The 16,399-nt window shown below is 37.8% G+C and overlaps 1 protein-coding gene across 1 annotated transcript in view; it reads right to left on the bottom strand.

Annotated features, from left to right (window-relative positions):
- Window positions 1–10,909: 10,909 nt before the first annotated feature.
- NALF1 (NALCN channel auxiliary factor 1) overlaps window positions 10,910–16,399 on the bottom strand; it is a 590,082-nt gene continuing 584,592 nt past the window's right edge. Inside the window, exon 3 of the mRNA XM_061171155.1 lies at window positions 10,910–11,199. Within this exon, the coding sequence (XP_061027138.1) occupies window positions 10,910–11,199 (290 nt within the window). The remainder of the gene's footprint in view (window positions 11,200–16,399) is intronic.

Raw genomic sequence — 16,399 nt, 5'->3', positions numbered from 1 at the left:
AAGCAATTAGAGAAAGAAAAACAAAAATCCCCCAAAGTTAGCAGAAGGAAAGAAATCATAAAGGTCAGATCAGAAATAAATGAAAAACAAATGAAGGAAATGATAGCAAAGATCAATAAAATTAAAAGTTGGTTCTCTGAGAAGATAAACAAAATTGATAAGCCATTAGCCAGGCTCATCAAGAAAAAAAGGGAGAAGACTCAAATCAATAGATTTAGAAATGAAAAGGAGAAGTAACAACTGATACTACAGAAATACAAAGGATCATGAGAGATTACTACAAGCAACTATATGCCAATAATATGGACAACCTGGAAGAAATGGACACATTCTTAGAAAAGCACAACCTTCCAAGACTGAATCAGGAAGAAACAGAAAATATAAACAGACCAACCACAAGCACTGACATTGAGACTGTGATTAAAAATCTTCCAACAAACAAAAGCCCAGGACCAGATGGCTTCACAGGTGAATTCTATCAAACATTTAGAGAAGAGCTAACACCTATGCTTCTCAAACTCTTCCAAAATATAGCAGAGGGGGGAACACTCCTAAACTCATTCTACGAGGCCACCAGCACCCTGATACCAAAACCAGACAAAGATGTCACAAAGAAAGAAAACTACAGGCCAATATCACTGATGAACATAGATGCAAAAATCCTCAAGAAAATACTAGCAAACAGAATCCAACAACACATTAAAAGGATCATGCACCATGATCAAGTGGGGTTTATCCCAGGAACGCAAGGATTCTTCAATATATGCAAATCAATCAATGTGATAAACCATATTAACAAATTGAGGGAGAAAAACCATATGATCATCTCAATAGATGCAGAAAAAGCTTTTGACAAAATTCAACACCCATTTATGATAAAAACCCTCCAGAAAGTAGGCATAGAGGGAACTTACCTCAACATAATAAAGGCCATATATGACAAACCCACAGCCAACATCGTTCTCAATGGTGAAAAACTGAAACCATTTCCTCTAAGATCAGGAACAAGACGAGGTTGTCCACTCTCACCAATATTATTCAACATAGTTTTGGAATTTTTAGCCACAGCAATCAGAGAAGGAAAAGAAATAAAAGGAATCCAAATTGGAAGAGAAGAACTAAAGCTGTCACTGTTTGCAGATGACATGATACTATACATAGAGAATCTTAAAGATGTTACCAGAAAACTACTAGAGCTAATCAATGAATTTAGTAAAGTAGCAGGATCCGAAATTAATGCACAGAAATCTCTTGCATTCCTATATACTAATGATGAAAAATCTGAAAGAGAAATTAAGGAAACACTCCCATTTACCATCACAACAAAAAGAATAAAATACCTAGGAATAAACCTACCTAAGGAGACAAAAGACCTGTATGTAGAAAACTGTAAGACACTGATGAAAGAAATTAAAGATGATACAAACAGATGGAGAGATATACCATGTGCTTGGATTGGAAGAATCAACATTGTGAAAATGACTATACTACCCAAAGCAATCTACAGATTCAATGCAATCCCTATCAAACTACCAATGGCATTTTTCACAGAACTAGAACAAAAAATTTCACAATTTGTATGGAAACACGAAAGACCCCGAATAGCCAAAGCAATCTTGAGAAGGAAAAATGGAGCTGGAGGAGTCAGGCTCCCAGACTTTAGACTATACTACAAAGCAACAGTAATCAAGACGGTATGGTACTGGCACAAAAACAGAAATATAGATCAATGGAACCCGGATAGAAAGCCCAGAGATAAACCCACACACATATGGTCACCTAATTTATGACAAAGGAGGCAAGAACATACAATGGAGAAAAGACAGCCTCTTTAATAAGTGGTGCTGCGAAAACTGGACAGCTACATGTAAAAGAATGAAATTAGAACACTCCTTAACACCATACACAAAAATAAACTCCAAATGGATTAATGACCTTCATGTAAGGGCAGGAACTATCAAACTCTTAGAGGAAAACATAGGCAGAACACTCTATGACATAAATCACAGCAAGATCCTTTTTGACCCACCTCCTACAGAAATGGAAATAAAAACAAAAATAAACAAATGGGACCTAATTAAACTTAAAAGCTTTTCCACAGCAAAGGAAACCATAAACAACATGAAAAGACAACCCTCAGAATGGGAGAAAATATTTGCAAATGAAGCAATTGACAAAGGATTAATCTCCAAAATTTACAAGCAGCTCATGCAGCTCAATATCAAAAAAACAATCAACCCAATCCAAAAATGGGCAGAAGACCTAAATAGACATTTCTCCAAAGATATACAGATTGCCAACAAACACATGAAAGGATGCTCGACATCACTAATCATTAGAGCAATGCAAATCAAAACTACAATGAGGTATCACCTCACACCGGTCAGAATGGCCATCATCAAAAAATCTACAAACAATAAATGCTGGAGAGGGTGTGGAGAAAAGGGAACCCTCTTGCACTGTTGGTGGGAATGTAAATTGATACAGCCACTATGGAGAACAGTATGGAGGTTCCTTAAAAAACTACAAATAGAACTACCATACGACCCAGCAATTCCACTACTGGGCATATACCCTGAGAAAACAATAATTCAGAAAGAGTCATGTACCACAATGTTCATTGCAGCACTATGTACAATAGCTAGGACATGGAAGCAACCCAAGTGTCCATCAACAGGTGAATGGATAAAGAATATGTGGTACATATATACAATGGAATATTACTCAGCCAGAAAAAGAAACAAAATTGAATTATCTGTAGTGAGTTGGATGGACCTAGAGACTGTCATACAGAGTGAAGTAAGTCAGAAAGAGAAAAACAAATACCATATGTTAACACATATATATGGAATCTAAAAAAGAAAAAATGGTTCTGAAGAACCTAGGGGCAGGACAGGAATAAAGACAGAGACGTAGAGAATGGACTTGAGGACATGGGGACGGGGAAGGGGAAGGTGGCACGGACATATAAACACTACCAAATGTAAAATAGATAGCTAGTGGGAAGCAGCTGCATAGCACAGGGAGATCAGCTTGGTGTTTTGTGACCACCTAGAGGGCTGGGATAGGGAGGGTGGGAGGGAGACGCAAGAGGGAGGGGATATGGGGATATATGTATACGTATAGCTGATTCACTTTGTTATACAGCAGAAACTAACACACCATTGTAAAGCAATTATACTCCAATAAAGATGTCAAAAAAAAAAAGAAATTTTACTGGTGTTCATCATGTGATTTAAAAACCAAGCTCCATACTGTTGCCCCACACCTTGTTCTGAGTTGAGCTTGATTGCTGGTCAGGACGGGGCCTCAATCCTCTCCAGGGGGAGAGCATCAGTGAACAGGAGGCAAACACCAGGGGAGACCTGGAGTGTTGCCTTCAGGATGATGAGCTGAGTCTACTAGTTACTTTGTGACAGGGATACAAATAACATTGTACCCAAGCTTCATCTCTTTTCCTCTAGTGTCACAAAAAATAAATTTTCACTTTCCGTTCACGTTTGAGAATAGCTTGAGGGAGAAATAGAAGATTGATTGGCCAAGTTCACAGGCAAGTGAAGGAAGAAAACCGGTGTTGATCTGTTTCTAGGAATGAAGTCACATGCTGATTTGATATAGTAAATAAATATTTTGCAGGATTCAGCTGTTATTTGTCATTGCACAGGGGTATAAGATTCAAGATAGATTATTCTTAAAAGAAAGCCTTGCTTAATGTATTTTCTTTCACCTTAGATCTTTCAAAATATACTTGCATGTTTAAAGCAGCAGTGCACTAAGTGCAGTTTGTAAAGTATTCAGATAAATGCAAAATCAGTGGCATCGTGCAGTGTTGTGGGTGTTGATAAAGAGGGCTAGACTCTTAGTAAGATGCCAGCCCTCCATAAAAATATAAAAATGAAAATTTCTCAAAAATTGTTTAAAAAATATGTGCAACAATATTGGATTTCTGTAGAGGTTAAATTTTGATTTCAGTTGAAGCATATGAATTTTTTTCCAAAATCAAATTTTGGAAGTAAATTTCCTATATATTATTAAAATATGTGTAAATCCTCTAACCCAAGTAAAGTCAAAGTCATTGTTTGCATCTTTAAATGTATTCTTACAAGAGTATTATTATATTAGTACTTTTCACATTCTCTGACAATTTCCTTAAGTCATTTTGAAAAGAATACTTCTTTCTGAGTCATTGTAATAAATTAGTGCATCAAAGTTTTCCCTAGAAGTTTAAAGGGTCTTGGTTGCTCTAATAAAGCAATATTTAATATATTTCACATTTTTAATATTTTTTTTTTCTGATGAGATCATTTAATTCTCTTTTCAATTCTAAGAATCATAGGACAGTCTACCTGATTTAACAACAAAAACCCTGGCACTAGTATAGCTCATTTTAAAATTCTGAAGTTGAGAAAGAGAGAGCGAAAGACAGAGGGAGAGAGACAGACAGAGGGAGAAACAGAACTGGTGGCGTGCAGCAGTGCAGAGAAAGAGAGAAAGAGGAGAGGGGAAGAGAGGTTAGGAAGGAGAAGGAAAAGGAGAAAGAGATCAGAGTAAATGCAGGTAATTAAATCCATTTGTAAACACCCTGAATATTTTGTTTATACATATTGGGCCTAACAGATGCATAGGGAGATTTTAATTTAAAGTGTTTAATTGAACATGAGTATGACTTTGTAAAATTCCATATGAAATTTGAAGAGATCTAAAAAGCTATAAAAAGAGTTTCTGAAAAACCACAGGAATTAAATAAAAAGGTACGTTGTCTTAAGAGGAAAGGGAAAAAACGGAAAACTACCAAATTTTAGACTCTAATTATGGTAACAATACCTGAGAACATTTTACATATGTTTTATGTATTTATTCATCATGCTGTGTATTTTGCATATCCAAAACCTTATTTCACTGTATCACATCTCAGGAAAAGAAAATTGCATTAAATCAAAACACTTTGGCTCATCTTGACTTTTGCTTAGAGCTGTAGAAAATGTTTCACCAAGAATTTCATCAAAATGGAATCACTCTTTAAAGGCTTAGAAAAGAACTTTGTTCCTATTAGATTTCCTTTACTGATAATTTTTGCAATTTTCCCCTTTAGATTAAGGGGAAGGAAAAAATAGATAAAGTATTATTTCTATTGTTTCAGATAGTGAAATCCTTGGCAAGGGCCTTAGCAACAGCCATGATTATAGCACTAAGTCATCACATGGTTTACCCAGGGCCATCATGAACGTGGATTCTGAGCCAAGACGGTGGCAGGGCCAATCCCAGTCATACAAACTGTCTTCAATCCATAGCAGTGGTCCACTGGTCTTCTGGACAGATTGATAAAAGCAGCAGAAATAATTTCCTTAACTGTGTTGCTCCATTTTTTTCATACCATATATAGATATAGTCAAGAATAAAAAATAAAAATAAGACACAAAAGAGAGAAAGAAGTATAGTACTGAAAAATTTATAATTAACTAATTTTTTTTTTGAGACTCAATCAACAAAATGATCTAAACTAATATACGTACTTTTAAAAAGAAGTTCAGCCAGTTCTATTTTGAGAAGGGTCAACTGAGTCAGCAACATAATGATAGCAAGAGAAAAAGCTAATTAACTTAAGATGAATAATCTAGTCAGCCAGAGAAACAAGGCGTAAACAAATGTTAGCAATGTCTTTTATATCTTTTTAGTATTTTTAATATTTAATTTAAAAAGTTTGCCATTTAAGAAATAAAGCATTTCTGTAGCTGCTAGCATACCACATAAAGTTGTAGTGAAACCTGCATTTTTCACATCATTCTTAGTCTCTCAGAATTGGGTGGTATTACTACTTTGGCTCTATGTTTTTATTTACTCAAAAATTGTACTTGAGTGAATTTAGAATAAGAATTTTAAAATAACACATGAGTTTATATAGTTGTCCCTATTTTTAATATATCACACATCATCAACAAAAATTTAAAAATGGAAATATTGTTTTAGTGCAAACATTAAGGTACTTATTATGATATGGAAATTAAAGTCACATGGGGGAAAAGGAAGAAAAGGTAAAGAGAAAAAGTAAAAGAACAATCAAGTCGTCCCCACTGCCCCCGCCCCGGCCGGCCACATGCTTGCTGGATTGGACCTGGGCCACAGCAGTGAAAGCTCCAAATCCTAACCACTAGACCACCAGGGGACTCCCTAATTCAGAGTTTTTCTAATGTCCATATAGAATTTTAAATTTTGCTTTGATTTTCCCATCTTATTATGTCATCTATTTTGCAGTGAAATGGCCGATGGGAAATGGACATAAGTTGAAATTTGCTTTTCAAAACCAGTGGCTTCCTCGTTAGCCAGCACTCAGACAACTGGAATCTTGCAGCAGCCAGTGTTACAGTGAGCTGGGGGTTTAAGGAGAGACAGTCACTGTTTCTATATCTGTAGGTCAACAGCCTATATCCACAGATCAATGTCCAGAGTCTGACTTCCAACTAAAGTTTTAAGGGTAAAAGTGTTTGAAGCTGTTATAGTTGGAAATGTGGAGTGGGTAAGACACATGCCAAGACACTCACATATCTATTAGGTGGGTGAGAGGTGGGTGGAAGGGGAAAAGAGATAAGAATTAGTGAAATAAGAAGATTAATCAAGAGCCCTGCTTAATCCATTAATTTACTGAGACTTAATTTACTTAGACTTAATCAATAACTTCTTAGGCTTCCTAGTTTTTTTCACTGTGATTTCATTGCATGAAAATTGTAGTACTAATTTAAGACAAAAGAGATATCAACTCAGCATAGACATATATTCATACAGAATAAATTTAAATTTACTGCAGTGTTTTTGCTTAAGGAACCAGAGGCACCTCTTGTTCTCTCTCTCTCTCTATATCTATCTCACTATAAAAATATGCCAGAGATATATAACCCTTTCTCCCTATATACACACATGGATGCATATATAGTCAAATACCCGTCTGCAATTATAGTGAAAATAAGATGCAGTTTTCATTTCTTTGCAGATTGTATGCTTCCAGTTGCAATAACACTGTAAATTTGGCTGTTACCGAGAAAGAACTAAAACAATGCCTGAGACTGATCAATATTTTAATGTTGTCCAGATACCAAATGTCATCTGCCAATTCAGATATTTGACATATGGATCTGACACCCAACTACATCTTTCATTTATTTTTTTTTCCTGGTAAAAATGAGGTTTTTATTCATTCATGCAAAAATCCATTTTTATTTTCCTTCCCTCCTCCCTCCCTTCCTTCCTTCCTTCCTTCCTTCCTCCCTCCCTTCCTTCCTTCCTTCCTGTCTGCTTTTTTCCTTGCTGTGTTCCTGCCTTCTTTTATTTTAATGACTACAGGTCCTAGTAATTAACAGTACCAATTCATTGGTAAGGAACTAAATTGCTTTATCATGGTGTCATTTAAAAGAACAACTTTTGCTTACTATTTGTGGGTGAGGGGAACAATACTATCTTTTTTAATGAAGGAGAAGTCAATATAATGTACCACCAAACATCAATGCAATAAGGAGTCATATATAACTCCACTTATGTTAGTTGACATTTGGTTTTGCAGTATCAACATATTCTTCAAACTGGGATTTCTCTATTGCAGAAAAAATAAGACAATAATAAATATGGAGAAGTCTGTTTCATACATTTGTGAAGAATATTATTTTCTTGATTTTCAACTTGTTTTCAGAAATAATTGTTTTAACATCATCATTCATTATCTAGTATGCAGTGGATATCCACCACGAGGAAAATAGAACGAGACGATGGTTACAAAGGTGCAAGGTTTGAATATTTTCTGTGCGGAACAAGCATGTTATCAAGTAGGAAAACCACTGCAAATGATCCATGGATGTAGTGAGAGTTCCATCACCAACTGGCTGCATCACAAATCATCAACGGTTGTTTCTTGACTTTGTAAAGGAGTCATTGCTTATTTGGATTCTTTAGCCGATCGCAGGAATAGCTGCTTTAGTTCACTGTGTCAGTGGAAATGTCATAGGCAAATGGTTACACATTTACGATCATGAATACTAGGCACGGAGACCCTTCTCACGTCAGAGTACATGTGGCAAGAAAAAAATCTGACCAGAATTACAGTTGATTCCAACTCTGGCTGACTTGCCATTCCCTTTCCCACCCCACCATCTCTTCCTCACCTAAGCGAGAATTTCATATTTACTATACTGCATGGTTTTTCCCAGCTCTTGAACTTGTCTTTTAGAGGGCTTACCTCCCATGTAAAGCAGTGGTGTTTTGGTTTCCCTCTTTTGGCCGCCATTCTCCCCAAACTAAAGCTAAAACATGGGCAGGTGGAACCATCCAGTCTCCTTATTCTGGCAAAGAATCTTAATCAGTTGCAAAAAATATTAATAGAAAATGAAACCCCATTGTTAAGCGATGCTATTTGTCATCACTTTGCCCTGTGTCTAGAAATAGTAACTTCTTGTCAGCCCAGTAAGAGTGGGTGCAACTTGCATCTTCTGTTGTGTCATTTTCCTGAAAGAATGGAAATGCCTCTGGCATGAACAGAAGCACAAGAAACACTGAAGAAACAGATAGTGGGATGGTGTTTGTCGGGCAGAGGTAGATGAAGGTCACGACAAGCTTGGTTCTGGTCATGTACCTTAAAGTCATTAAGAGGTCAGTGGAAAAAGAGCTCATCTGATTCGTTCTTCCCCATGAGTCATCACCCACCCCTCCCCCTCCAGTCATGGCTCCCTAACCCTTCTCATCCCACCCCCAACTCCACCGAAATCTAGAATCCCCCATTAATTAGGCTTTACCAAAACTCACTTCTATAAGTCTCGCAAAATTCAATGCAGTTAATATGCGCCAGAGCCACTGCCCACCCACTGTCCCCAGAAATAGTACCATTATTTCCATAAATTACAAATGCTGTGCCTGTGTGTGTGCACGTGTGAAAGTGTGTTTGCATTTGAATAAAAAACAAATTTCAAAAAAGGAACAAAAAACTGGAGAATTTTGCATTTTTGGTGGTTTTTTTTGTATTTGCGCAGACCATTTTAGGATTTTCAGTCTCAACAAAACACTATTAAAACAAAGAATCTAGTAAAATATTTGTGCATGTACTGCTAAACAATTCTAGCAATTTTATTAAGCAATACCTTTATTATTTTGAATATTCTTAACAGACTGGAACAAAACAGTTTTTTTTTTTTTTTATTCAAAACAAAATATGCATACTGTAACGCGTGTCGCAGAGTTAGGTATGATGCAGAGATTAAAGTTTTGTTTCAACAAAAACAAATGCCTGGGGGAATTTCATAGCTAGAAAGTTAAGAACTAAATTTTGTTCGCTAAGAGGACCTTTTCCATGGTTTTCCTTCATCTGCCAGCTATACAGCAATCATCCCTGAAATGCAGTTCCCGAGTGTAGTTAGAGAATAGTAAAGAATGTGAAGTGGTTCTTTTAAAATTATTTGTTTTGTTTGTTTTAAAAACAGCCCTTATTAACTCTTCCTTCCACTGATTCTACTGTAAACTCATAAAAGCCTTTTTTTTTTTTTTTTTTTTTTAAGAAAGCAAATTCATAGACACTCAGCAGGTAAAATGTTCCCACAAAAAGAAAAAATACAAACAGAGCGATCCGATTTCTCCTCTTGTCTTCAACTATCTAGAGCATGTGAGAGTGGTAACGTTTCTGTACTTGAATGAAAATGGCTAACCTAGTTTTTGAAAAGTTCTTTTTGATAATGCAGAATTGCATACACTTTATACCTGGAGTAATTAAAAACTGTATGTGGGGGAAATACTGGGGTGAAAGGGTCTAGATTCTGTATGCTGCAGGTGTCTGAGCACGTCTGCTAGCCCTCCACAATGAGGAGGAAAGGAGGAAAAAGAAGCCCAGATTTGGGTCCTCAGAATCCTGTTCCTGTAACTATGGCCAAAAGGTGCTTGTGTAGTCCTGCAACAGAACTGAAATCCCAGCGAAAGCCCAGCCACCTGAAACTTCAGGGCAGGACTCCCTACCTCCTTACACCCCCATTCTGGGCGGCTGCTTCCAGCCACCCGACCAGCGAGGAAGGCCTGGGCCCTTGGAAGGGGGAGCTGGACCAACCGAGTTCACGGTAGTTTTCTTTGCTTTTGTTTTATTTTCAACGTAAAGATGTGCTAACTGTCTGACCCCACCTGTCATGGAGAGCACTTGTTTGTTCGGCTAGAAAGGGCCCCCCTGGGTCTGCTCCGTTGCGGGTTTGTGCAGCAGCGGCTCAGGGGCCCGGCGGAGCGTGCACTGCGCCCACTCACGGCAGCTGCGACAAGGACAGAAGCAAGCGGATGTCGTCTGCTGTGGGCGGGGAAGGCCCGGGGCGGGCAGGCCGGGAGGGGCGTGGGTTCCAGAGGCAGGAGGGAGAGTCAGGGAGTTTTTTTATTTTTATTTTTTTGTTGTTTTCTTTTTTTTGTCTTTTTTATTTTTTTATGATTTTTTTTGTGTGTGTTGTTGTTGTTTGCTATACCGCGAGGTCATAGCCGTCATTCTGCTAATAGAAACTGACAGGACATGAGACAGAACTATCTGAGGAACACACACAATGACTAGAAATATATATAGAGAGAGAGACAGTGAAAAGACTTAGTTTACCTCTGAGAAACCATCCCCCCAAATAAATCCTGTATTAACAAGTGCAAAAACAAACCAAACAGATAAACCCAAATCAAAAGGAAAGCAAAGAAAACCTCCAAACATTAAAACACAGTGTATAAAATGGTGTGAGAAATTGAAGTCACTTTCCAGCCTTTTAGTCCATAAAAAGCTGTGTGTGTGTGTCCTTGTTTGGATTCAGGCCCCTCTTTTCCAGTTTCGCCCTCCAGGCCCTGCACGAAGTGATGCGTGGGTCGGAGCACCCAGGCCGTGACGCCGGTGGCCAGGGCGGCGGGCATGCTCCAGGGTCCAGCGTCCTTACTCCTTGCTGGCCGAGCGCTCGTCAAGTGCGTGGACGCCCCCGAAGCCCAGGGCCGTGGCGTTCTGCGCCGCCGAGGCCGTGAGAACTGTGTGAAGGAGTATCAGCACGAGGACACACAGCCTGAGTCTGCTGGGGCCCAGCCTGGGTGCCGCTGAAGCTGGGAGCGACGTCCTGGGACAAGAGCCGCCTCTGTCCACCGTCCCCTTGGAGGGGGTGTTGGATTTTGCCTCTCTCCTGACGTCACAGCATTCTGGTTCATCATTGGTTAGAAAGGTTTCGTAGAGCCCTGGGGGGTGAAGAAAGGGCAAGGTTAACAGGCGAGAGGAAGATGGGTAGGAAGGCGCTCAGAGCGGACGGCAGCGGGTACTTTAACATCTGATCCACAACATCTTACGGCAATGGAACATTTTGTAAAGGAGAGTCAAGTCCATACAATCTGGGTCAATGGTCAACCAATGGTGCTCTCAGTCCAGTACTTTTAGGTTCCTCACTGCTCTTATTGTACTCTTGGTGGTCATCCATGAAAGTTCTGGGTTGTGATGAATACAGGATATAAGATTTCATTAGGTCAAAACCAGAACCTAAGGTTCTGGATCAACTTGGTGACCAGGAACATTCAACCACCATTTTCTCTTTAACAGGAATGTGATTAATTAATGCAATGCGTAAAGTGACACCCACTAGTTATGAGTTAGCATATTTAGCATATTTTATTTATGAAACCACCAACCAATCATAATACCAGAGCTACAGGAACCATGTTACTAATCGCTTCCTCTCAGGAACCTCACCAAGGCTCACATCTCCCTTTCTTGGTGAATGGGCTTAACATCTACACACCCAAAGCGTGACCATTTCCATTTGTAAATATTTCTCTTATTCTTCCATTTGCTATTCTATTGATGACTGCCTACATTGACGCCTGTATTGTCTTTCGCCTGGACCACTGAGGGAGGAGTCTCTGCCTCATCCTTCTCCCTTTCCCATCCTCCAGCATCACTTTTTAGTGATTGTGGGTCTAGCTCACTCTCTCGCTCTCTCTTATTCTCTCTTCCTTTTTTCTCTTCCCTCATCACAGAACCTCTCCTCTTTCTCCCTTCTCTTTCCCCTTCTTCCTCTAAAAACACACATCGTTCTTATTTTTAAATTGATAAGTGGAGACTTTCGAAGTGACGAAAAAGAATAAAACAACTGGCTATCTAAACCTTCCAATCTTGTTTCTTGCTAGATTATAAAATTTTTACGTGGTCGCTTAAGCCATTTTGTATCCTTTTTTTAACTTGACTGGAACATTTTTTCATGAGATTTAGCATGAAGTTTCTACACAAATTTTATTCTGTTACTCTCAAGCTTGAAAAACTTAAAAATGACGATAGAGTAGTTGTTAGGGTTAAATACGATGTTGTATGTAAAGTGCTTGGCTCAGTGCCTGGCACAGAGAAATAACTTGAAAAATTTGACTATTGTGAATTATAATCACTATTAATAGTGCCTCATTGACTCGACCTTACTCATGAAATCTAGTCTCCTTTCCTCTCTCTCCAGACTCACTGCTCAGTGCTCCAGACATCCTTAACTCTTGGCTGATCTCAGAACACGTGACACTTCCACCCACATATGTACCACGGCTCAAGCTTTCTTTCTGGAATTTTCTCCATCAATTCATAGAACTAACTCTCATTTCTCCTTCAGGTGCAGCTCACATGGAATTCCCTTTGTGAAGCCTACATTCATAGTCCTGGGCTCCTAGTGCATTTTGTGTAACGCTTCAATAGAGCAATTATTATTTTTTCTTTTAATCACAATTGCTCATTTTCATGTCAATTTCCTTACTTATGTGTCACCATAAGAGCAAGAACTATACAGTATCAGCCTCATGTTCCCAATACGTTGCAGAATGCCTGAATAAAATAGGTACTTAACGAGATTTGTTACATGAATAAGCTCAATATATATTTATTCAATAAAGAGTCTATTAAATAATATACACTGCAATCTTCAGTTTCTTTAAAAAAAAATGACCAAGATATCCTTATAATGATGCTTACAATATTCATTTCTTCTTAGGCATTCAAAGGTAAACTTCACCTTCGCCTAGGTAGAATATGGAAAAAAAACTGAATTAATGAGGTCTGCAGCTCCGACATTTTTATTGTATGTATTTTATTCTTTTTTCAGATAAGATACCTCACTGGTAGACTAATCATTTATTGAAGTATACGTTTTCCAAAATTCTATTCTACAAAGAAGAGAGTTTATAGTTCAGATTATAACAATAGAAATCTAAAGGTCATTTAGGTCAACATTTTAGAATGTTAACAGTCAGAATATCTTTAACAATGTCATCCAGATAAGAAGCTCTTCCAAAGTTGCTCAGAAGCCAGCTCACTGATTTAGACCTAAAGTCATTTCAGAAAAAATAAGGCAATTTGTTCAGGTCAATCAATGTACTCTTCTTTTGGACTAAAAAATTAATACTCTTTCTTTTTACATTGTCCATCTTTTTAATAAGAATTTTTATTCAGAGTTATACATGCATATTAGTAATCAAATAATTCTACAAGATACTTTATTTAAAAAAATTCCTCCACCTCCTCCATCCCAAATTCTTCCTTCTCAGAGGCAAATATTGCACTTTTTTATTTGTTTCTGTATTGGCACCATTTCTGGAAATAACCTGTTTTATGCTTTTTGTGATTTTTCATTTTTTATCACTATCACTAGTAGATTCCTCCCCCCCCCAACCCCGCCCCAGGACATGTGAGGATAAAACATTCATTCTGCACCTTCTCCAGCCCATAGGTGACCCCCTTCCTCTATGGTAGGTTTGTTTTTCCTAGAGCTAATACTTACTAATTCTTAGAGTTTTCTACATAGTTACTAATTCAGCACCCAATACTTTGCCAGCTCTTTCCTATCAGTTGTATTTTCCTGAAGAACTATCTCCTGGAGTCTTTTACCATCTGGACTGGTGGCTTTTATGCCTAATGCATAGATTCCAGCCTGAAAACCCCAATGAACCTTCCTCTGCCAGGGAATGCTGGCTGCCTCTTTCCCATGGATTTCCTATCTCCTGTTCCTTATACTTCTTTGCTCATTTTGGTGGACTCGGCATCTAGTATTTTCATAAGGACAAACTCTTGGGAGTAAATTTCTGAGAAGCTGTATGCCTAAAAATGTTTACCTCACGTTTAATTGATTGTTTGGCTGAGTATGGAATTCTGGCTTAGAAATTCTTATCCTTCAGCTTTATTTGAGCGATACTCCCATATTTAGTTGTTGAACCTCTGGGACCTGTCCTTTAATTTTCTTATCATCTCCCTTGTTCATCACTTCACCCCTTGCTCTGCTTTCTGGAGGATTTGGTGAGCTTTACCATGAAATAATTTTACTGAGTTTTTCTTTTTTTAAAAAAATCACATTTTAATTTCCAAGAGCTCTTTTATATGCTCTGAATTTTTTTTTTTGAAGTGACTGTTCTCATTTCACAGTTGCAATATATTCTTTTATCACTCTAAGATTTTTACAGCACTTTTATTTGTCGTGTTTTATTTCCTCCCTGCATGCATTCTGTTTTCTCCAGATCGCTTTTTTCTTCTTTGTCTCTTACTTTTTACGTGGGAAGCCCTCCTCATGTCTGTCACCCAGTCCAACAACTTTCTTCAACCATCTCCAAAAAATAGTTCCCCTCCCACAAAGAAATATGCCAGCACTTTTCTCTGGAGAGGGAGGCATGGGTTATGGAGATCTGACTGCCTCATATACAGACTCCCACCTGGTCTCCCTTATGTTGTCACCTCCTCCAAAGTATTTCATGCTGTCAATTCCTGTGTCTGGAGAGAGTCTTGGATGGAAATCTGGTTGACTCTTTGCTTCCTCTCTGCTGCTTTAGCATTCACTTTTCTAGGTGTCACCAAATCCTTTCACATGCACCAATTTTCTTTCTAGTTTCTAAGAGGGTTTGGTTGTTGTCTCCTTATCCATTCTTCTGTCCTTTTGGATTTATGCCTAATAACGATTTCTTTTCTCTTGGGTCTGCCTAGGAAACTTTACTGCACTTTTCTCTACATCGGTCTGCTTTGTCCTGATCTCTGACTCACTCCTCCAGCCAGGAATGCTGCCTGTGGCTGGATTCTGCCTCAGTGTCTCCCCAGAAACTGAAGACACAGGGCATCTGCGAAGGGCCAAGCCAGCCTCGGATTTTTTTCCCTCTGCTGAATCCTTGTTCCCTAACTCCCTCACAGGTACAGTTCTGAGTTCTCTCTAGTAAACCGTCTGGATACAGATGCTTCCTGGGAAAGCCTACCTATAGCAGCCAACTCTTCTTCATCCTTCAAAGAAACTATAAGAACATATTACCAAATGAAAAGAAATAAGTTCTCAAACAATCTCATTGCACAAATATGTAAGAGATTGGGATTAGGAAAGGAAAAGAGCAATTTTTTCAGTTAATGAAATGTTGTTCTTCTACAGTTTCTACAAAATGTTCTATCTGCAATCTCTAATGAATCATTACCTATTTGACATTGAAAATAATAGTAGTAGCAATTATTCTATCTTATAGTACCAATCTCATGAATTATTTTTGAGTATTAAATAATACACATAAACTGTCTAGAACAGTGCCTGGCAGGTAGTAAAATGTCACATAATATTAATTATTCCTCTTATAAGTTGGGATAAATAGTAGAGTCAGAATTTATTTTTAGGAAGGGCTTTAAAGAACATCTAATTCAAATTCTTTTTCTGTTTTCAATTAGTCTAAGCCACTCACAGAAAAGCCTTATTTTTTACAGCTCAAAACAATTATTCTAGTATAGTCAGTATAAATAACATCTAAGTACAGGAAAGACATTCTAAGGAAATCCTTAAAATAAACAAATATTATTTCAATATAACCCTTTATTATCTCAGTAATTTACATTTTGCCATCTTTAAATCCAGGAATATGAGACTAATTTTTCAAATATTTGAACTAGTAATGTGCTTTATAATATCTTTCCAAATGCAAAAGTTTAGAAAACAGTAAAGTAAAAAGAAGGGGGAAAACTACCCCAAACCTGATTTCATTAGGATGAAAAAAGAAACAAGAAGAAACTGTTGGAATTTGTTTCCTCAACTTTTTATTAACACGGACACACATATACAGTCAGACCTCATTTTATTGCACTTCACTTTATTGAGCTTCACAGATATTGTGTTTTTTACAAATTGAAAGTTTGTGGTGACTCTGCCCAGCAAGTCTAAGGTGCCACTTTTTTCTATTTTTCATTTGCTCACTTTGTGTCTCTGTGTCACATACTGGTAATTCTTGCAGTATTTCAAACTTTTTCACTTTATTATATTTGTTATGATGATCTGTGATCAGTGATCTTTGATGTTACTATCGAAATTGTTTTGGGGGCGCCACAAACTGCGTCCATATAAGATGGCAAACTTAATCAATAAATGTGGTGTGTTCTGACTGCTCCACCGACTGGCCATTC

This window comes from Eubalaena glacialis, chromosome 16 (assembly GCF_028564815.1).
Source record: "Eubalaena glacialis isolate mEubGla1 chromosome 16, mEubGla1.1.hap2.+ XY, whole genome shotgun sequence".
In the NCBI taxonomy this organism is placed as follows: Eukaryota; Metazoa; Chordata; class Mammalia; order Artiodactyla; family Balaenidae; genus Eubalaena; species Eubalaena glacialis.
Note: the sequence above shows the minus strand (reverse complement) of the source record. Positions and strands in the feature narration are given on the sequence as shown.